The sequence below is a fragment of the Rhinoderma darwinii genome, chromosome 1 (assembly GCF_050947455.1).
Source record: "Rhinoderma darwinii isolate aRhiDar2 chromosome 1, aRhiDar2.hap1, whole genome shotgun sequence".
NCBI lineage: Eukaryota > Metazoa > Chordata > Amphibia > Anura > Rhinodermatidae > Rhinoderma > Rhinoderma darwinii.
This window is the reverse complement of record NC_134687.1, coordinates 89,763,910-89,787,377: the sequence shown is the minus strand read 5'-3', so window position 1 is coordinate 89,787,377 and position 23,468 is coordinate 89,763,910. Positions and strand designations below refer to the sequence as shown.

Genomic DNA, 23,468 nt, shown 5'->3' with positions numbered 1-23,468 from the left:
GACGTGGCACGACTAGATACTAGGGCAAAGCACGGGAAACAGGAACGGGGAACAAGGTACGGGTAACAACAGGAACGGGAAACACTAAGGGACCATTTGCAAGACAGACTGGGAAAACTAACAACGCTCAGGCATCGAACTAGGGGGCTGGACCCCTCTTATAGCCCAGGTTATTCACGGGTCAAAGGTCGTTCAAGATGTCCGGTGCGCGCACCCTGCGGGCTCCGGCGGAGGTGAGTGGATGCAAGCGCTGGCGTCACCTGAGGAGGAGGCTGGGGCCAGCGCTTGCCGACTCGTGGCTGCGGCTGTCAGCGGGAGGCTGGAGCTGACAGCCCGCAGCCACGGACATTACACACATAAATGTATGAGAGCGAGGCTGCGGCTGTGTAATACAGTCACTGCCGCGCATCTGAGTCCAGATAACAAGTGCGCGGGGTCAGGATGATGCGATGCGGCCACCGCTGCGCTAATGAGCGGCGGCACTGAAGACAGAACATGGCGGGTGCACTGCAAAACACCCCCATGTTCTGTCCTCCGTGCCTGAACCGCCGCTCATTAGTGCAGCGCCGGCCGCATCTCCTCATGCTGACCTCACGCACGCACTTCCTGTCAGGAGCGGGGCAATGACTGTATTACACAGCCGCAGCCCCGCTCTATAACGGCGGAGATCAGAGAAACCTCTCATCTCCGCCGTTATTCCCGTGAATGCTGCAATCAAAGTGGACTGCAGCATTCAAGAGGAAAGTGAGAAGAGGGGATGCCCCTTGGATCGCGTCACAGGAAATTCCTGTGACGCGATTGAGGGCCATACCATATATGGGCAGATAGCCCAGGGTCTATTGAAGGACCCCAGGGCTGTCTTACCATATTTCCTGTTGTTAGTGCATACTTAGGTATGCCCTAACAACTGCCTGTGTACTATACATACACAGGCTAATGTACTGTAATAGAGATATATGCCAATACATTAAAGTTTAAAAAATAAAGTAAAAACATAAAGTAATGTTAAATAAATTAAAAAAATACACATACACCTTTTTTACAATAAACATTAAAATAAGTCTCAATACATAAAATATACACATTCGGTATTGGCGCGGCCGTAATAACCTGCACAACAATTTTTTTGCATCATTTATGATGTGTACTGTAAAGGATCTGCCAGACACAGCTTCTGTGTCGACGCCTGTGGGTAATCAGTCTGCACCTGCTCCTATGTCTGTGAGACTGACTCCATCTTCCACCACTCAGGATGGCAGGCTTAGGAGTGGGAGAGCCTATCACAGCCTGGCCAGACGGAGCTAGCTTCCGCCCACTGTCTATTTATACCTGCCTTTCCTGTTCCTCCTTTGCCTGTGATTCTGCTCTGCTTGTTTCTTGGCTCTGCTGCTGCTAGAACTACAGATCCTCTGCTTGTTATTGACCTTGGCTTACTAACCACTCTCCTGCTCAGCGTTTTTGTACCTCGTGCACTCCTGGTTTGACTCGGCTCGTTCACTAATCTCGTTGCTCACGGTGTCTCCGTGGGCAGCTGCCCCGTTTCCCTAGCTTCTGTGTACCCTTGTCTGTTCGTCTGTCTTGCACTTACTGAGCGTAGGGACCGTCGCCCAGTTGTACCCCGTCGCCTAGGATGGGTCGTTGCAAGTAGGCAGGGACTGAGTGGCTGGTAGATTAGGGCTCACCTGTCTGTCTCCCTACCCCATCATTACATAATCACAGGCACAGGAGGAACAGGAAAGGCAGGTATAAATAGACAGTGGGCGGGAGCTAGCTCCGTCTGGCCAGGCTGTGATAGGCTCTCCCACTCCTAAGCCTGCCATCCTGAATGGTGGAAGATGGAGTCAATCTCACAGACATAGGAGCAGGTGCGGACTGATTACCCACGGGCGTCGACACAGAAGCTGTGTCTGGCAGATCCTTTACATGTACGCTGTAAAAAAATACAATAAAGACTGCTTTCTATCACTTATTGTGGGGCACAAGGTGTGATGAATTTAACCTCCATGTGCCTCACATTAATAGTAATTAACCCCATCATGTACCTTACATGACTGAGAAACATGATGGGGTTAATTACTATTAATGTGAGGCACGTGGAGGCTAAATTCATCATCACACCTCGCGCCTCACATCAGAAAATGGAAGAACTTGTTTTTTTTTATTACTGTTGGCAAAGTATCGAAATCGCAATACTAAACGAAGTATCGGTATCGAAGTCCAAATTCTGGTATTGTGACATCCCTATTTTAAATATATATATATACATAAAGATATCTATCAATGCGATAGGAGGAAGTTACTTTTTGAGATACAGCTGCTTTGTCTCCTGTATACAGAGCAGCTGTATATAACGCTGAGACCTGAATCCATTAGGTCACCTATTATCGATCACTTCTAAGTTATGAACTTGGATGTGATCGGTAACCGCTCGATCCTGCAGGACCCGCTGACACTGAAACCGTCAGTCCTGCTGACCTGACGGATACAGGATTCAGCGCTATATACATTGTATATGTACATATATATATATTTGAATTAGCGGGGGCAGGTTTATGGATTAAGGATTAGGGCCTGTTCACATCAGCTTTGGGTTTCCGTTCCGGGGTTCTGTCGGAGGTTTCCGTCAGGTGAACCTTGCAACGGAAAGTCAAACGGAAACCACAGATTCCGTTTCAGTCACCATTGATATCAATGTTGACAGAAACATTGCTAACGGTTTCCGTTCGTCACAATTCCGTCAGGTTTCCGTTTTTCTGACAGAATCAATAGTGCAGTCGACTGCGCTAATGGTGACGGAAACGGAAACTGTAGTTTCAGTTTGACTTTCCGTTGCGGGGTTACCTCCAACGGAACCCCGGAACAGAAAGCCAACGCTGATGTGAACAGGCCCTTATACTGTGCTCAGCTTCCTGCCCCTACAAATTTAAAAGGGGTAAGCCAACGCTGGGTGGCCGGGAGTATACTGCAAGAGGGGTCTGGGCGTTTTACTCACAGCAGAGAGCTCTATAGGGGGGAATTATTCACCCCCCCCCCCCATAGAGCCCTGACTAGTTACTATACTGCAAGGTTAGGGGGGTCTGAGCATCTGACTGACTTCTCTAAATGGGCGCAGAATCCCCCCCTATACACGTGTTCCAAATTATTATGCGCAGAATCCCCCGCTATACACCGTGTTCCAAATTATTATGCACATTGGATTTTAGTGTCATAAACATTTAATTATTAGTTTTTCAATTAAACTCATGGATGGTATTGTGTCTTAGGGCTCTTTGGATCATTGTAATCAACCTCAGACACCTGTGATAATTAGTTTCCAGGTGTGTCCAATCAAAGGAAAACTACTTAAGAAGGACGTTCCACATTATTCAGCAGGACACAGGTTTCAAGCAATATGGGAAAGAAAAAGGATCTCTCTGCTGCCGAAAAGCGTGAAATAGTGCAATACCTTGGACAAGGTATGAAAACATTGGATATTTCAAGAAAACTTAAGCGTGATCATCGTACTGTGAAAAGATTTGTGGCTGATTCAGAGCACAGACGGGTTCGTTCAGATAAAGGCATAATGAGGAAGGTTTCTGCCAGACAAATTAATAGGATTAGGAGAGCAGCTGCTAAATTGCCATTGCAAAGCAGCAAACAGGTATTTGAAGCCGCTGGTGCCTCTGGAGTCCCGCGAACCTCAAGGTGTAGGATCCTCCAGAGGTTTGCAAGTGTGCATAAAGCTATTATTCGGCCACCCCTAAACAATGCTCACAAGCAGAAACGGTTGCAGTGGGCTCAGAAATACATGAAGACTAATTTTCAAACCGTGTTTACTGATGAGTGCCGTGCAACCCTGGATGGTCCAGATGGATGGAGTAGTGGATGGTTGGTGAATGGCCACCATGTCCCAACAAGGTTGTGACGTCAGCAAGGAGGTGGTGGAGTAATGTTTTGGGCTGGAATCATGGGGAGAGAGCTGGTAGGCCCCTTTAGGGTCCCTGACGGTGTGAAAATGACCTCTGCAAAGTACGTAGAGTTTATGACTGACCACTTTCTTCCGTGGTACAAAAAGAAGAACCGTGACTTCCGTAGAAAAATTATCTTCATGCATGACAATGCACCATCTCATGCTGCAAAAAATACCTCTGTGTCATTGGCTGCTATGGGCATAAAAGGAGAGAGACTCATGGTGTGGCCCCCATATTCCCCTGACCTCAACCCTATTGAGAACATTTGGAGCATCCTCAAGCAAAATATCTATGAGGGTGGGAGGCAGTTCACATCAAAACAGAAGCTCTGGGAGGCTATTCTGACATCCTGCAAAGATATTCAAGCAGAAACTGTCCAAATACTCACAAATTCAATGGATGCAAGAATTGTGAAGGTGATATCAAAGAAGGGGTCCTATGTTAACATGTAACTTGGCCTGTTAAGTTTTTTTTGATTGAAAGAGCTTTTGATTTCTGTAAATATGACCTCCTGATGCTGCAAATTCAACAAATTACCATTTTAGTTCTCTTTACAACCTTTAAAATGTTTTGATCTCTGTTGTGCATAATAATTTGAAACAGTGCATTTTTAGTTTTTTACTTCTAAAAAAAAATCTGTTATCATTAGGAGATTTGTTCAATAAAATTCGCATTATACTCCAACGGTTGATGGCTTGAAGATTATACTGACTGCATTTGCATCGACTATTTAGGAAAATCAGCGAAAAATAACACTTGCATAATAATTTGGAACGCGGTGTATATGTGTGGAGGGCATTATACTGTGTGTGGGAAGGCACTATATACTGTGTGGAGGGCATTATACCGTGCAAGGGGCATTATGGTGGCATTATTTTACCTCTTGCAGGAAAGGACCGGGCCCACTCATGACATATTTGCATGAGCCCACCAATGGGTTAAAACAGCCCTGCAGTGATCTGTAACTTATTCCTTTCCAGCTAGTGTAGAACTATAACTCTCAGCATGCCCGGACAGTAGCTGACAATGTACGGCTTCCCCACAGATGGAGCGCCACAGGTTGTCACCGCTGCATTACACGCTGCTGACAGCGGGCACCGTCCTGACTCCGCCTCACTGAGGAGTGGGCGGGGCGAGAGAGAAGTGCGGCTGACAGACACGGGAATTAGGGAGGAGACTAGAAACACAGAGAGTACGCGGAGGAGAGAGCAGCCGGCCCGGGGAGAGATGAGCAGCCTCGCTGCGGCTGGGGATGCTGGAGCGCTATGAATCTACATGGGAGGCATGGCACAGCCGGCGGTGGGGCACAGGAACACGGCAATGACCCGGACTCCGGAACTGTGAATCATGCCATCTACAAGAAGAGAGGAGCCCCGAGCATCGCTTCTCCGTGTACCCCGCTCATCCTCGGGCCACACTGCTGTACCGAGGAGGCTCCATGGAAGCGATGTCCCCCGGATGTTGGAGATGTGTACCCGGATCAGCAGAGCGCAGCCTCCCGCGGCTCCTCGTCCTCCCGGCTCATGCTGACCGCAGTGTTCGGGCTGCTGCTCCTGTCACTAATACACCTGGGGCAAGAATCTGGGCAGCCAGGAGGGGGCGCTGCAGGGGAGCTGTGCCCTACGGTCCTGTTGCTTCGCTGCGCGGTGTACCTGGGGGCTGCACTGTGCGCTCTGCTCCTGGGGTCACTCTGTGCCCTGCACTGCTCCGGCCGCCAGGCTGCTCCCCCGGACTTTACACGAGCCAGGACCCCGACACAGGTGAGACCTGCCGGCTGCGCACACCATCACATGGCATGATACTCTGGGCAGTGTTACCACACAGGAAGGGATTGACCTACAATTCTGCAGTGCCGGTAATCCTGGAGCTGGCAGTGATTTATCTCAGCATGATGGGCACTACTTTACCATACAGCTGGTCATACACATTGTCCTTATAGTCTCAGGTGTTTTATCATGAGCTCACGAGTGGTATGTTCTATGTATAAAGCTCTAGGAACCGTTTCTTACCAGATCCGGCTGTGTATATTGCGCGTCCCCCATTCAGGACTGGTCACATGACCACATACATGTCATAGATATCAGCAAAGATCAGACTCCTACAATTTCACCTGATCACATTGTAGATAGAAATAATTCTCCTATGAAAATGTCCACAGCCGCCTCCTGGCAGGACCGTGGCTGCAGTGGCAGACGTAGGGGCAACTTACCGCAGCCATTGCCCCCATGTCTCTTGCTAAAAACAAATTGTGATTAGATACAAGTTTTCTAAGGTTGTGTTCACATATATCCGCTGCATTCGGCCAGAGCCGTACACAAGTGATGATGTTTTTGTGCACCGCTCCATCATCCATAGCCCTGCGCGCCATGTTCCTCTGTCTGGTGATGGTGGACATCTGGCGTTAAAACAGAAGCAACCGATGCCAGAACTGCTCTGATAGGAAAGAATGGGATCAGTTCTGTCATCGGTTTCTGTACCATGCCGAAAAGAAACGATCGCCTTAGATGATGCCACCCTGTCCTATATGAATGCGTGAAGTGACACAATGGATGCCGCTCAATAGTGCACATTTGTCAAGTCTTTACATTTCGTACAACGTTTTTAAATTGTTTGTTTTCGCCTTTTGGTGCATCCGTTTAAAAAAATCTTTTGGACGTGTCACAGAACCCGTGTATGGCGTGCCTTTTATTAACATGGAACGAGTCACGTGCGTCCTATTTGTAATTACATGTTACGGCACTTTCTGGGCAATTTTTCCTTTTTATACATGTGCCCCAGTGTGCATGACACGACGGCAATAAAGGACTGCGTCCTGAGAAAACTCTAATCTAATGTGTGGCTGCGCTGCTATTCCTCCGTATCTTATTTGCCTCTCCAACTGTTCCAGCAGCGATGATTTTTCCTAATGAACTAACATGGCGCCGCCGCCGCTGTTATCACGCGACCTCCTTCCCATCATATCCCATCATATCCCATCATATCCCATCATATCCCATCATATCCCATCATATCCCATCATATCCCATCATATCCCATCATATCCCATCATATCCCATCATATCCCATCATATCCCATCATATCCCGTCGCACATATGTCTGTCTGCTCCGTCATTGGTCAGAAGGAGAGCGTCTCGTGACCTAAATCTCGATTGTACTACTACGTCGGGAATATAGATGAACGCAATGCGCATGTACGACCAGAGACTACAGGTCGTAGCTATTAGGGACGGAGAACAAAATACAGGAAAAGTACTGTAAAGTTATTTTATACGGACCGAGCGATGCAAAATGGGTTATTACAGCTAATTAGAGACTTTTAGGCTGGGTTCACACGACCTATTTTCAGACGTAAACGAGGCGTATTATGCCTCGTTTTACGCCTGAAAATAGGGCTCCAATACGTCGGCAAACATCTGCCCATTCATTTGAATGGGTTTGCCGACGACCTGTCATTTACGCGTCGTCGTTTGACAGCTGTCAAACTACGATGCGTAAATTGACTTCCTCGGCAAAGAAGTGCAGGACACTTCTTTGCAACGTAATTTGAGCCGTTCTTAGATTTACGAACGTCAAAGACGCCTCGCATAATACGAGGAGCAGCGTTTACGTCTGAAACGACGCAGCTGTTTTCTCCTGAAAACAGTCTGTCTTTTCAGACGTAAAAGCCCCTCATCGTGTGCACATACCCTTATATTTAGTCAAGGTGTAGGACATAGGTCCAATTTAAAGTAACCGGAATACCACTTTAAGTCCCCAGTGCAGCGTGTGGCACGAGTCCCTTTTAGGCGGTCTCCTAATAATTACGAGATGCCAGGGTCCCAATAAAATGTAATGTATTTGAAGAGGGCACTAACATCAATCCCAATTATAGAACTTCTCAACATACGATGATACATCCACATTGTAGGGCGAGGTAGTACGGACAGATTTTAGTGATGTGCCTCAAACTCTAGGGACTGTTTTACAGTTCTAAGTGGAGAGTATTGGGATGATGAAGACAATGGAGGTCAGTGGTATTTTGGCATTGTATGTTTGAACATATGATCTTGTACAGTAGGGGTCAATCTATTTCAGATGGGTAGTTTTTGGACTTCGGTTAAAATTGTCCTGACTATACTCATATATTTATTTATTTTTTAGAATGTTTTGAAGGATTTTGTTTATTTGTGATAAAAGTTTTCTCTACATTACTGTAGGGATTATGTGCCCTCGCTGCCGGATTGTCCATACAAGCTGCATTCATTCATAGAGACCCTGTAAGGGTATGTTCACATGTGGCAGATTTCCTTTGCAGAAATTTCTGCAACTGCAATCTGTCCCATACATCCGAATGAGGTTTGTAAAATAACACACATGAGGCAGAAAAGAACCCTTTCAGATTTATGGAAGGCTTTTTTCTTCTCTCTCAGAATCTTCTGCAACAAATCTGCTACGTGTGAACGTACCCTATGTATCAATGTCATCAACCATGCCACCCCTGCAGCTGGGGGTCCCTAGATGAGCATTGAATCTTTATTATTAAGTTACATTGTTAAGTTGGATCAATATATGTGATCATACAATATCAAAACAATTAGGGTATGTTCACACGAGGGCGTCCGTTACGGCTGAAATTACGGGGATGTTTCAGCCTGAAAACATCCCCGTAATTTCAGCCGTACCGGCATGTGCAGGCGCTTGAACGCCGCGTCCATTACGGCCGTAATTAGCGCTGCTATTCATTGGAGTCAATGAATAACGGCTCCAATTACGGCCAAAGAAGTGACAGGTCACTTCTTTGACGCGGGCGTCTATTTACGCGCCGTCTTTTGACAGCGGCGCGTAAATTACGCCTCGTGTGAACAGACAAACGTCTGCCCATTGCTTTCAATGGGCAGATGTTTGTCAGCGCTATTGAGGCGCTATTTTCAGACGTAATTCGGGGCAAAAACACCCGAATTACGTCCGTAAATAGGCCGTGTGAACATACCCTCACCTTTAGGCCCTGTTGACACGATTCTGCCTCAAAATTCCACCTCCCATTTGTTTCAATGGGAGTCGGACGCTTCTTTTTCCCGCTAGCTGATTATTTTATTTTTTTTATTTTTTTTCAGCTAGCGGGAAAAAGAAGCGTTCTGCCAGTTCTTCGGGCAGTTTCCACCCAAACCTCCCATTGAAGCCAATGGGAGGATAAATCTTCCTGCCGACGGCAGGAATAATTCAGAGGGCGGATTTTTCGGCGGGACCTGCCACGCAAAATCCGTCGTGTGAACTGACCCTTATATAACATTGTCTTGTTTGGGGGCAGATATAGGTCTCCCTCCAGGAGGCTCGTGCCATGTGATGTCATGTAGAACCATATATCCCTTCTAGCTGATACATATTCCCGCATATTATTGGTACTAGGACATGCACTCTAGTATAGCTGGACTAAGATGCTTTCACACGGGCAGACGTTCTTCCCGTAAAACGAGCCCAGATCGACAATACTGCATTTCAATTTGCGCTCATTTGCTCCATTCAAATGGATGGGAACGAACAATTGTTAATATGAACATTCGTCCTATATTTTGCTTCTTATCGGCAGCACATCCCCCCCCCTTTTTACACAGGGAGTCGTGCTGCTCAGAAGCAACCGTTTTTCAGGCCGCATATGCAGATTTTTTTTCTGGCAATTTAAACTTCATCAAAAAATGCTTCTAAAAACGTTAACGTTTCTCAAGCGGAACATGCTCAATTTTTGTGCGGAAAAATTCTGCAGTGTGTAGATAAGAGTACTTGAAATCTCACTTATTTGCTGTTTCCCCCCCCCTCTTGGCTCTGACTTACAGCCTGGGCATTTCTCCGTCTCTCTTGGTATGCCCTTATACCCTGGATATAATTACCATTGATGTGTTTATACTGGGTTTCCATTCTGGCAATTTAAACTATTAAAAAAAAACTGTTCTAAAACGCTACCGATTTTTAAATGTAACGTGTTTTTTATGATGGTTTTTGTGGTGTTTTTTTTTACTTAGTGCCACTTTTGTACGTGCGTTTTTTTTTTTTATGGCGTTTATTAAGTCCTATGAAGAAGCCTATGGGAAAAACGCCTGGAAAAATGATCAGATGAATGAGTATTTGCTCTTTTATCGGCTGATCGCTGCCCTGCTTACGCAGAGCAAAGATCAGGAACGAGCGTTTGTACGAACGCTCGTTCCTGATCGTTGGTCCGTGTAAAAAGGCCTTTAGCCATAGGAAATGAAGCAGATGTGTCCGAGTTGTATCAGATATGAACAAAAATGTCTCACTGTGTTGCACATGAGACCTTTTCTGACTATAAGGCCATGTCTTGATAAGTTGCTTTAAATGTTGTAAATTGCTTTTCTGCTTGTGCCCTCACCAATTGGCATCTGTAACCCTATGTTGTATAAACCTGTATGCTAGCTGCGTGCTAATAACCTATAGGAACAGCATTGCGTGAGGTCAGCATGTATATGATGCTTTGATGGAAGCAGAGTCAAGGCTAGCAATCTTTCGACAATTAACTGATGGCCGACCTCCATGTCCATAATGAGCGCTGTGTATAAAGCCCAACATGGGTAATATATGCAGAAAAGCAAAACCCTCGTAAGGAAATAAATAGACGTTGCTGTAGAGACCGCCTAATAATCTTCTGTTATCAGGGTATATTCTCCTATCAGAATAATTTTACCTAAATGTTATATGAAAAGCTATAAATACATTGCATTATTTATCTGGCTCAGAATTGAAGTTACAGCTGAAAGGGATATGCCAGGTTCGGGTCCCATTACTGGACCTACGTCAAGATGGGGTCCCTCAACACCGTCCCGTCTGGTGAAGCAAATGCCACCCGCCACATCCAGGCGGACAATGAATGTAGATGTACAGCCTTTGACTTGTGGTTTTTATGATTGTGTTGTCTTTTAAAGTAACACTTCTAGGAAACGTTACTAAAACGATATTATTTGATACCACTGCAAATCTGCTATGGGAAGTCTATATTTATAGGGGTTGTCTGGTCATAAGAAAGTAATGGCCTAGCCTTAATATAGGCCACCAATATTTGATGGGTGGGGTACGGCTCCCGGCACCCCGTCTATCCGCTGTTTTGAGGGGTCTGCGGCGCGTTGCTTCCCCTTACTCTTTATCTGCTGGTACTGTGAGGGTATGTGCACACACACACTAATTACGTCCGTAATTGACGGACGTATTTCGGCCGCAAGTACCGGACCGAACACAGTGCAGGGAGCCGGGCTCCTAGCATCATAGTTATGTACGATGCTAGGAGTCCCTGCCTCTCTGCAGGACAACTGTCCCGTACTGTAATCATGTTTTCAGTACGGGACAGTAGTTCCACAGAGAGGCAGGGACTCCTAGCATCGTACATAAGTATGATGCTAGGAGCCCGGCTCCCTGCACTGTGTTCGGTCCGGTACTTGCGGCCGAAATACGTCCGTCAATTACGGACGTAATTAGTGTGTGTGCACATACCCTCACACTTGTACTGGTGCTTCACTGTAATACAGCCGTCTCCCATTCAATTTCTCATGTCTGGACAACCCCTCTTTAATCCTTTTTAGCTGCTATGTATTCCGATAACCTTCAGGGAATTTAGGATTACCTACACTTGCCCTTCCGACTTGTCTCCTAAAATACATTCTGCGTATTGAAAGTGTAGAATATTCTATTCCATAGAGCGGTATTGAGATCCAGGTCCCGGTGGGATGTGTTGGAGAGCGAGGGAAGGTGTGTATGTGATTGATGCTCGTTCTGGAGCGGAGTCACCTGGTTCCTGGGATTAGTAATGGTGCGTTACATAGAACAAGGGAAGCATTGCTGTGAAGTTCTGTGCGTCTGACACTGCTGCTCACATGATCGCGTTGATCAGATGTGCTGTGAAGAAGCATCTCAAATGATTAGTCTAGAAATGGGATTTTCAGGACCAGAGGCATAAAATACTTGTTTCTCTCTTGCGTTTCTTTTTATTATCTTATTCTGGTGAATAGAAAAAAAAAAAAATTTTGTATCCATTTCTTATTTTTTTTTCCCCACCTATTAGTTTACCCGTAAGGACTTTTTATAATCCTTTGTTTATATATTTCTCAACTTTCCCACAATTCCACTTCCAATTTGTTTCCATGTAAAAGAAATAAATGAATGGATAGAAAAGGAATTGCTTTACATATTCCAACTGTCCCCATGCAAATCAAGGTCATCTGTTCTAGACATATTTGTGGCGTATTCAGAGAATTTGCTGTGAATGTCTGATAGACAGGGGGCCCCCTTCTGACAGTTACCAGGGGAACCCTGACCCCCCTTTTTGCCATCCGAGGCACAGACTGAACAGCGGGTTGGCCATGTGTGTGTGAACAGCTCTCTCCATTAAAGTCCATTGTAGTTACGGGAATAGCTGAGCAAGCACAGGACCCTTTTCCCAATAGGTGGTGGTCCTGTGGAAATGCCATAAACATCAGATTCTTGGCGGATTCTACTGAAATATATAATGTCTGAGTGACACAGCAGGAATTATAGGTATTGTTATAAAGACTCTTGTATCCAATATGGAAATGTTGCGATTCTATTTGTATTATTCAGTTGACAGATTGCTATTCATTTTCTCTATCTTTACGTAGTTTTGTTGCGTAAGAATTTGTGTACTTTGATGTTAAACTGTTAAGTGGATGCTTATTAAAGGGAATCTGTCACCAGGTTTATTCTTACTTATCTGGGGGGGGGGGGGGGTCAGCATAAACTAGCGCCAGAGACCCTGATTCCAACGCTGTATCACTCACATGTCAATGATCAGTCGTTTTTATAACAATCATTTTTTCCTCATGCCGCCCGTATTCATGAGCTGCAGCTAGCCCCGCCCACCGGGCTCTGATTGACTGATCGCTTTCTCCCTGTACTGTGCATAGGGGAAAAGCTGCCAATCAGTGGCGGTGAGCATGGTTGGCGGGACGAGCCGCAGTTCATGAATATGAAGGACTCCACATGACCGCGACGTGTGAACACGGCCTTAGAGTTTATATAGGAAGATGTACAATTATGTCCCTATAAATTCCCCAATTTAATTTGCATGCAAAAATAGTTTGGTGCATTCCTGTGGTTTTGGTGTTTAACACGCGTACCTGTGACTGTAGATATGTGAGGTATCTATTTTTTTTTTTTTGCATAAGGGTTTTGCTTGAATACGCATTGTAGTCACAAAGTAACATTTTCATGCAATTGTTGCTTATAATCACTGTTTGATACAAAGTTGGTTGTTGTGTGTATAAATTATAAGTTGTATTTTTATACGTGGTATGCTGTGCGCTCTCAAAAAATGTAGTTCTTGGTTGCATAGTAGTGGTTTGCTGTGCGCAGTGTATATTTTTACCTCATTTGTGGATGTAGGCCAAATATTGCATGACCTCCGTAGTGTTTTTGAGAGCACCGGCTCTTATGTAGATGTGGTGTGTATATATACATTTTGCACACCTTGGTCTCTTTTTATTTTACGTTGTATTGTGTGTAAGCCTCTGCTTGTATGTGCGTTTTAGTCGCAAAGTATGGCATAATGTATTTTTTTTGTGTGAATTATATGTTCGTCACAGTTACGTGAGGGTGGACATGGCTGCCAACAGTATGTCACGTCCGTTGCGCAATCATCAGGTTGTCTGCTTTCAGGAAACGGGGTCTGGGGGTACTCTCATTTTTAGGGTATGTGCACACGATAGCTGCCTTTTACGTCTGAAATTACAGACTGTTTTCAGGAGAAAACCGCTCCATCATTTCAGACGTAATTGCTCGTACTCGCATTTTGCGAGGCGTCTTTGACGGCCGTAAATTTGAGCTGTTCTTCATTGAATTCCATGAAAAACGGCTCAAATTACGTCCAAAGAAGTGTCCTGCACTTCTTTGCCGAGGCAGTCATCTTACGCGTCGTCGTTTGACAGCTGTCAAACGACGACGAGTAAATGACAGGTCGTCTGCACAGTACGTCGGCAAACCCATTCAAATGAATGGGCAGATGTTTGCCGACGTATTGTAGCCCTATTTTCAGGCGTAAATCGAGGTATAATACGCCTGAAAATAGGTTGTGTGAACCCAGCCTTAAGGTTGTAATCCCTGTATTTTATAGGTAGTTTTATTTTCAAAAAATGTTTCAGCTTCAAATCAGATTTGTGGTCTTTTTTTTTTTTTTTCTATTCTGGTGATTTTAGGAAGATATGTAGACACAGGCATAATTGATATGTATGAATTCTGAACTTTTATTTTTATTTATTTTTTATGTGTGGTGCATCTAATTTTCTGCTTGGGTCACCATTTTAGCCACAAATATACATTTGTACAGATGTAGCAATCTTTATATTGACTTTTATAGCGTAAAATACACATTTTACTTTTTAAATGGCTTTTGTCGTGTGAGATCCCGTTGCAGCAATTTAGTCAAGAAAAACTTTGCTACATCTGTATCGATCTATGTGTTTTTGTTTTTTTTTAAATTTCACTGACACATGGTTGCATGACGGTGCTGGTGCGAAGTGTCTGCTTTTAAAAAAATATGTATATATAGTTATGGGGGTTTAGTATGATTCTTTATTTTGACATTCAAGTTTTGTTTAATCATGTCAAGTGTGAAAATTGTCCTGGCTACCAGTGGTGCAAAATGGCCAAAACGTCCTAGCAGTGAAAGGGTTAAAGTGTAGATCTTATGAAGACAACCAGGCTTCTTTGAAAAAAAATAAAAAAGGGAAGTGTAGCTGATCACTGGGAGTCTGGCTTCTCACCCCCAGCTGTTATCGCAGGAGGAAGCAGCGTCCGGCTATTCAAATGTAAAGCAAGGATGCGCCATGTCCGCCAGAGAGGGGGTTAACAAGCAGGGTACCCCAACTGCTGTGAGGTCCATATGCCCTAATAGACAGGAGTTGACAACTTTTTTCAGTGGAAAATGTACAAACTTTCTTGACGTTTGTGTGTGGTGCAAGCGCTCGGTGGGTCGTACTTGACACGGTGATCTGGACGTCACACGTGCATTGTGCTGGTATGGGCGGGTGAGCCCTTCTTGCCAGGCAGATGTAATAGAGGGCTGGTACATGTAAGACCTCCTTGGTATGCTCTGTCTTCAGATAGAACATTAAAAGGGGGCATCATTTTGCTAAAGTTTCTTTGCATGCCTGGTCTCCGTTGCGAGCAGTGCTGTGGGACGTGGGTTCTGCTGGTACTGGGTTGTTTCTAACCAGACTCAAAGCAAAGGCCTCGTAGGTAGAGTACACCACCCCCCTATTCTGATTCCGGGGGGGGGGGGGTATTAAAGGTGCTCCTTTTCTCAAACGCATTGTTCCATATGCATCAGTGGCTTCTAGAACAGTATATCATGTGCAAGGGCTTCTATTTTTGTCTTCTTTAGCTGGTGCATCACTTATATACCCTTGTATGTAAAGATTTGTGTTTTTGATGTAATTTATACTCCGCTGACCATTTACTTATAGCTCTGGCTCCTATTTCTTAATTTTTTGCATTTTCCAGAATTACAACATTATTGGCCATTATCGACTACTGGCCACATTGCAAATCCACTTCATTGTACGATCTATGATTTACATTATTTTTCCTGCCAGATATCCTTACTAAAGCTGGCCGTACACCTTAGATAGCTGATAGCTCTCCTGACCCTCTCATGAACATGTTTATTTTATGTAATTCTTTATCTCGGGTCTGCTGTCGGTCATACATAATGTCCTAATGATTCCATCGGCCCAATTAGTCAAGGTCCCCCGACTTTAATGTGTATGGCTGGGAATTTTACACCAATTTACAGTAAATAAGAGTGCATGCACTGTGCTGCCACTACTTACCAGGGGGACTCTGCTGGCAGTTTATGGGGACATGTCTTTGGCACGATTTGTGGGAGCCGTTTACTAGCACTCTTAATGGGGTCACTTACACAGTGTAGAAAGGCAGGAAAATCCACAGGATGCTTTATCGGTCTTGGTATGTAAAATAATTGTAAGTAAATCATTGTATGTAGGATTTCAATAAACATGCAGGATTTTGACCGCTGAGAACAAAGTATTTTCTTGCTCTTAATCTTTCAACCTGGCATCTAGCTCTTGAGTGGGATTTTTTCCTGGCCTAATGTATGGCCAGCATAATTCATAAAAAGTCATTCAACTGTTTGTGTATGTGTATATATATATATGTGTGTATATATTTGTGTGTGTATATATTGTGAGGGTTTAGCATCAGGAGAGGTTGGTAGCGGTTTCTTTGTAGCCAGAGACAGGGACACCGTGCATTAAAAGTCATAACAGGGCTTTGCCTGTGTTTTTATTCTTGTCAAAGAAACAGCCTCTTGTACAACAAGGCAAAATACAAAATAAATCCTGCCCGTCTGAGCACTAACTAAACAAGATATTATCTAACTATACCGAGTGCCTTCCTACCAGGCACTGGACACAAAGTAACACAGGTCTTTACTCACATAGCATACAGGCTACTCCAGCCTTAGTAGTCTCCTGTCTGAGTCAGGGGTGAGACTCACACACACTGTGTCTGCACCTTTTTATACACAGGCTACAGGTGCAGCTAATTGAGCAGCAGCCTTGTCCTACAAACCGAGATGGACTATTGATTGGGGAACCCGCCCTGCTCTTCTCCAATCCAACTCCAGGCCCTTTTTCCGGCTTTTCCTTAAGCCGAGATTGGAAAGCTAGAGCTTTCTATTGCAAGAACTACTCATTCCCTGGAGCCTAGGATACATATGACAGGATTCTAGGGGAAATGTACCTTCCCTCAATGACTTTACCTGTCACTGTCTCACATACCCTCTTCCTCTGTTCGAGCCCGTGGGATCGGACACATTTAGCTACAAGGCAGTGTGTCCTAGACAAAGCGTCAGCATTGCCTTGCAGTTTTCCTGCTCTGTGTTCCACAGTATATTTGAAGTTCTGCAAAGTAAGAAACCACCGTGTAACTCTTGCATTTCTCTCTTTAGCTTGACACATCCACGTAAGAGGAGAGTGGTCTGTAACCAACCTAAACCGACGACCCAATAAATAATATCTCAGGGACTCAAGTGCCCACTTAATTGCCAAGCACTCCCGTTCAACTATGCTATAGTTTTTCTCAGCCGGGGTAAGTTTTCTGCTCAAATAGGTCACAGGATGTTCCTCACCACCCACCTCTTGTGACAGAACTGCTCCGAGCCCCACATCAGAAGCATCAGTTTGGACAACAAACTCCTGTTTGAAGTCAGGAGTGACTAAGACTGGTTGGTTACACAGGGCCAGTTTCAACTCTTGAAAGGTGCTTTCAGCCTTCGTGTCCCACTTGACCATGACAGACTTACTTCCCTTGGTAAGATCTGTCAGGGGCGCTGCTGTGCTGGCAAAGTTTGGAATGAACCTGCGGTAATAACCTACAATTCCTAGAAAAGCTCTGACCTGCTTTTTGGTTGAGGGCTGGGGCCAGTTTTGGATAGCTTCAACTTTGTTGACCTGTGGCTTTATCACCCCTCTCCCAATTATGTACCCCAGATACCGTGCTTCCTCCAAGCCTAAGGAACATTTCTTTGGGTTTGCTGTTAACCCAGCGGCTCTGAGGGAGTTTAGTACTGCTTGTACTTTTGGTAAGTGGCTTTCCCAGTCATCACTAAATATTATAATGTCGTCCAGATATGCCGAAGCATACCGACGATGGGGTTTGAGGACTATGTCCATTAACCTTTGAAAGGTCGCTGGAGCCCCATGTAGCCCAAATGGTAAACAAATATATTGAAACAGACCATCCGGGGGGATGAACGCAGTTTTTTCTTTGGCGCCCTCCGTGAGGGGTACTTGCCAATAGCCTTTGGTTAAATCAAGTGTTGAAAAATACCTTCAATGGCCCAGTCTCTCTATTAACTCGTCAACTCTTGGCATTGGGTATGCGTCAAACTTTGACATCTCATTTAACTTGTGGAAATCGTTACAGAAACGCAATGACCCATCTGGTTTCTAAATCAATACAATGGGACTTGACCATTCACTTTTTGACTCTTCAATAATCCCAAGGTCTAGCATTTTCTTGTCCTCCTCAGATATGGCTTGTCTACGAGCTTCAGGGACTCTGTAGGGTTTCAAGTGGACCCGAACCTGAGGCTCGGTCACAATGTCATGTTTTATTATACTGGTCTGTCCTGGCAGTTCTGAAAACACGTCTGTGTTTCTCTGCACAAACGCTTTTGTCTCCTGTTTCTGTGGCTTTGCGAGGGATTCTGACACATACACATCTGGGTTAGGACTATAGGGGGTCCTTACTGCCACGAGGGTCTCTCTTTCTTTCCATGGCTTAATTAAGTTTACATGGTATAACTGCACTGTCTTCCTTTTACCTGGTTGGTAAACGTTATAATTTACATCACCCACCTTTTCAATGATCTCATACGGCCCTTGCCATCTAGCAAGAAATTTGCTTTCTACGGTTGGCACTAAGACCAACACTCGATCACCAGAGTTAAAATTTCTAACTTTAGCAGTTCGGTTATACACCCTGCTCTGAGCATCCTGAGCTTGCTCCAAGTGTTCCTTAACTATCGGCATGACCGCAGCGATTCGGTCTTGCATCAACGTGACATGCTCAATTACACTCCTATAAGGTGTGGACTCTTGCTCCCAGGTTTCCTTGGCTATGTCCAGGAGACCACGGGGTTGTCTGCCGTATACAAGTTCGAAAGGAGAAAACCCTGTGGATGATTGAGGAACTTCACGTACAGCAAACATCAAATAGGGCAGAAGACAGTCCCAATCCTTCCCATCCTTACTAACCACCCTCCTCAACATGCCTTTTAATGTCTTATTGAATCTTTCGACAAGACCATCAGTTTGAGGGTGATATATAGAGGTACGCAGGTGTTTAATTTTCAGCAGTTTACATAATTCCTTGGTAATTTTGGACATAAAGGGAGTTCCCTGATCGGTAAGGATTTCCTTAGGTAAACCAGTACGGGAAAACATGTAAAACAACTCTCTTGCAATGGCTTTTGAAGAGGAATTTCGCAAAGGGACTGCCTCAGGGTAGCGTGTGGCATAGTCCAATACCACTAGGATATATTGATGTCCTCTAGAGGATTTGACTAAAGGGCCGACCAGATCAATGGCAATTCTTTCAAAAGGGATCCCAATGATAGGCAAAGGTACCAGCGGACTCCTAAAATGTGGCATAGGAGCCGTTATCTGACACTCCGGGCAGGACTCGCAATACCTCTGAACTTCCGTATATACCCCCGGCCAGAAGAATCGTTGTAAGATACGCTCTCTGGTCTTTTTGCAACCTAGATGTCCACCCAGCACGTGTTTATGAGCCAGGTCCAACACCATTCTACGATACGGTTGGGGTATCACCAGCTGTTCAACAACCTCCCCACGTACGTTATCTATCCGATACAGCAAATCCTGGTTAACCGCCATGTCTGGAAACACCTTATCAGCCCCTGGATGTTGAGGCACTCCATTTAATACCTTAGTATTTTCCCTGGCTTTTACCAATGTGGGATCGCTAAGTTGAGCGGTCCCAAAATTGTTACGTGATACATTTAACTCTGGTATCTCAGAAATTTCCTCCTGCTCATCTGTTTCACCAGCAAAAACAGACAGAGGAAATTTATCAGGCTCAGTGGTCACCCCTACTGCTGGCACCTCAGCATCCTCGTTAAAGGGTTCTGGGCTAATCACAGCGCACACATTAATACCATCATTAACATTTACAGTGGAGGTTACATCTTTCTTCCTCCACAAGTCCCAGAACACTGGGAAGCCTCTCCCCAGGATCACACTGTGCATCAGGGACTTGACCACACCCACTTCATGGCAAGTGGTTCCACAGGAAGTCTCTAGAGTGAGCAAAAAGGTGGGGTATTCTTTAGTGTCCCCATGTATGCACAGGACCCCTATACTATGTCCGCTGAATGTTCCAGGGTCTATCAGGCTGGCATGCACCAGGGTAACCAGACTCCCAGAATCCAGCAAGGCACTCACAGTACACCCTTCCACTTTTACGACACACATTTGTTGCTCAGTCTCGTAAACAGTCTCAGCAGGACGTGCAAACAAGGATATTCGCCTTGCTGCATCACACTCCATTGGCTCAGTAGTCAGGGGACAATTGGCAGCAATATGCCCAGGTCCATAACACCGCCAGCACTGTATGCGGCCCCGGTCCCCAACTTGAGACCCTGGTCTGGCCTTCAGTGTCTCTCTGGGATTTCTTCCCTCCGTCTGCTCCCCTTCTGAGCCACCACCCTTAAAGACATTTCTCACCCCTCTAGTAAATGGAACAGTCTTACTGGGTGCTCCGCACGATTTGCTGTTCCTGGGGTTAGAACATCCAGGCGGTACTTCTTGGAGTAGATCCTGAGTAGCTCTGTACCTTTCAATCAGGTTCACCAGCTGTTCCACATCTGTAGGATCTCCTTGACCGACCCAACGCTGAACCTTCTGTGGTAAGGAGCGGATGTATTTGTCAAGCACCACTCTCTCCACGATCTGCGCAGGGGTTGATTCCTCTGGCTGTAGCCATTTCCTTGCAAGATGGACAAGATCATACATTTGTGATCGCTCAGGTAGGTATTCCACGAAAGTCCAGTTGTGCACCCGTCGAGCACGCACATTCATATTAACACCCAGACGGGCAAGGATCTCACCCTTCAGCTTGGAGTAATCCTTGGCATCCTGCTCATTGAGATCAAAGTACGCCTTTTGTGGCTCTCCGGTTAGGAAAGGTGCCACCACTGCTGCCCACTGATCTGAAGGTAACTTCGCTCGTTCTGCCACTCGCTCAAACACCATGAGATAGGCCTCAACGTCGTCGGTGGATGTACTCTTCTGCAGAGATGTCTGTACCGCTGCACGAGTGGTTTGGCGCAAACCATGAGGCCCCGCTGACCTCTCCACTGAGGCCTGAATTTGGTCTTGCAAATAGCGATTAATTTGCTGCTGTTCTTTTAAGGCCAGTCTGTGGGCTTCACCCAGCAGAATATTGGTTTCAGCCTGTGCACGCATGGCTACCTCATGCACCATTCGCTGAGTTGCGCTGGCTTCTTGCAGAGCTGTGCTTATCTTCCCCGAGTTGATATTAGCCTGAATCAGCTGTTTAAGTATTTCATCCATTTTAACAGTCTCTTTTAGCCCTGTTGCCACCTTCACCCAAGACATACACTTCCAAGCACTCTCGGGGAGAAAAAATTGTGTTGTTGCCCCTAGCAACGATTTTCCACTTGGAGCAGCAAAAGTCCTTTTAAATAGGTGTATGTCTCTTTAAGACCGTGCCCGCATCGGCCACCATATGTGAGGGTTTAGCATCAGGAGAGGTTGGTACAGCGGTTTCTTTGTAGCCAGAGACAGGGACACCGTGCATTAAAAGTCATAACAGGGCTTTGCCTGTGTTTTTATTCTTGTCAAAGAAACAGCCTCTTGTACAACAAGGCAAAATACAAAATAAATCCTGCTCGTCTGAGCACTAACTAAACAAGATATTATCTAACTATACCGAGTGCCTTCCTACCAGGCACTGGACACAAAGTAACACAGGTCTTTACTCACATAGCATACAGGCTACTCCAGCCTTAGTAGTCTCCTGTCTGAGTCAGGGGTGAGACTCACACACGCTGTGTCTGCACCTTTTTATACACAGGCTACAGGTGCAGCTAATTGAGCAGCAGCCTTGTCCTACAAACCGAGATGGACTAGGGATTGGGGAACTCGCCCTGCTCTTCTCCAATCCAACTCCAGGCCCTTTTTCCGGCTTTTCCTTAAGCCGAGATTGGAAAGCTAGAGCTTTCTATTGCAAGAACTACTCATTCCCTGGAGCCTAGGATGCATATGACAGGATTCTAGGGGAAATGTACCTTCCCTCAATGACTTTACTTGTCACTGTCTCACTATATATATATATATATATATATATGTGTGTGTGTGTGTGTGTGTGTGTATATACGTGTGTGTGTATATGTCTATATACGTGTGTGTATATGTCTATATACGTGCGTGTGTGTCTATATACGTGCGTGTGTGTGTATATGTCTATATACGGGCGTGTGTGTGTATATGTCTATATACGGGCGTGTGTGTGTGTATATGTCTATATACGTGCGTGTGTGTGTGTATATGTCTATATACGTGCGTGTGTGTGTGTCTATATACATGCGTGTGTATATGTCTATATACACTACCGTTCAAAAGTTTAGGGTCACTTAGAAATTTCCTTATTTTTGAAAGAAAAGCAGTTTTTTCAATGAAGATAACATTAAATTAATCAGAAATACACTCTATACATTGTTAATGTGCTAAATGACTATTCTAGCTGTAAACGTCTGGTTTTTAATGCAATATCTACATAGGTGTATAGAGGCCCATTTACAGCAACCATCACTCCAGTGTTCTAATGGTACATTGTGTTTGCTAACTGTTTTAGAAGGCTAATGGATGATTAGAAAACACTTGAAAACCCTTGTGCAATTATGTTAGCACCGCTGTAAACAGTTTTGCTGTTTAGAGGAGTTATAAAACTGACCTTCCTTTGAGCTAGTTGAGAATCTGGAGCATTACATTTGTGGGTTCGATTAAACTCTCAAAATGGCTAGAAAAAGAGAGCTTTCATGTGAAACTCGACAGTCTATTCTTGTTCTTAGAAATGAAGGCTATTCCTGCAAAATGCCAGTGTCAACGTCTACAGTGAAGAGGTGACTCCGGGATGCTGGCCTTCAGGGCAGAGTGGCAAAGAAAAAGCCATATCTGAGACTGGCTAATAAAAGGAAAAGATTAATATGGCCAAAAGCACACAGACATTGGACAGAGGAAGATTGGAAAAAAGTGTCATGGACAGACGAATTGAAGTTTGAGGTGTTTGGATCACACAGAAGAACATTTGTGAGATGCAGAACAACTGAAAAGATGCTGGAAGAGTGCCTGACGCCATCTGTCAAGCATGGTGGAGGTAATGTGATGGTCTGGGGTTGCTTTGGTGCTGGTAAAGTGGGAGTTTTGTACAAGGTAAAAGGGATTTTGAATAAGAAAGGCTATCACTCCATTTTGCAACGCCATGCTGGACAGCGCTTGATTGGAGCCAATTTCATCCTACAATAGGACAATGACCCAAAGCACACCTCCAAATTATGCAAGAGCTATTTAGGGAAGAAGCAGGCAGCTGGTATTCTATCTGTAATTGAGTGGCCAGCGCAGTCACCGGATCTCAACCCCATAGAGCTGTTGTGGGAGCAGCTTGACCGTATGGTACGCAAGAAGTGCCCATCAAGCCAATCCAACTTGTGGGAGGGGCTTCGAGAAGCATGGGGTGAAATTTCTCCCGATTACCTCAGCAAATTAACAGCTAGAATGCCAAAGGTCTGCAATGCTGTAATTGCGGCAAATGGAGCATTCTTTGGCGAAAGCAAAGTTTGAAGGAGAAAATTATTATTTGAAATAAAAATCATTTCTAACCTTGTCAATGTCTTGACTATATTTTCTAGTCCTTTTGCAACTCATTTGATAAATATAAGTGTGAGTTTTCATGGAAAA

The 23,468-nt window shown here is 45.0% G+C and overlaps 1 protein-coding gene across 1 annotated transcript in view; it reads left to right on the top strand.

The window, feature by feature from the left end:
- Positions 1-5,113: 5,113 nt before the first annotated feature.
- Positions 5,114-23,468, top strand: part of SNX25 (sorting nexin 25) — a 226,163-nt gene continuing 207,808 nt past the window's right edge. Inside the window, exon 1 of the mRNA XM_075860184.1 lies at positions 5,114-5,710. Within this exon, the coding sequence (XP_075716299.1) occupies positions 5,216-5,710 (495 nt within the window). The 5' untranslated portion in view covers positions 5,114-5,215. The remainder of the gene's footprint in view (positions 5,711-23,468) is intronic.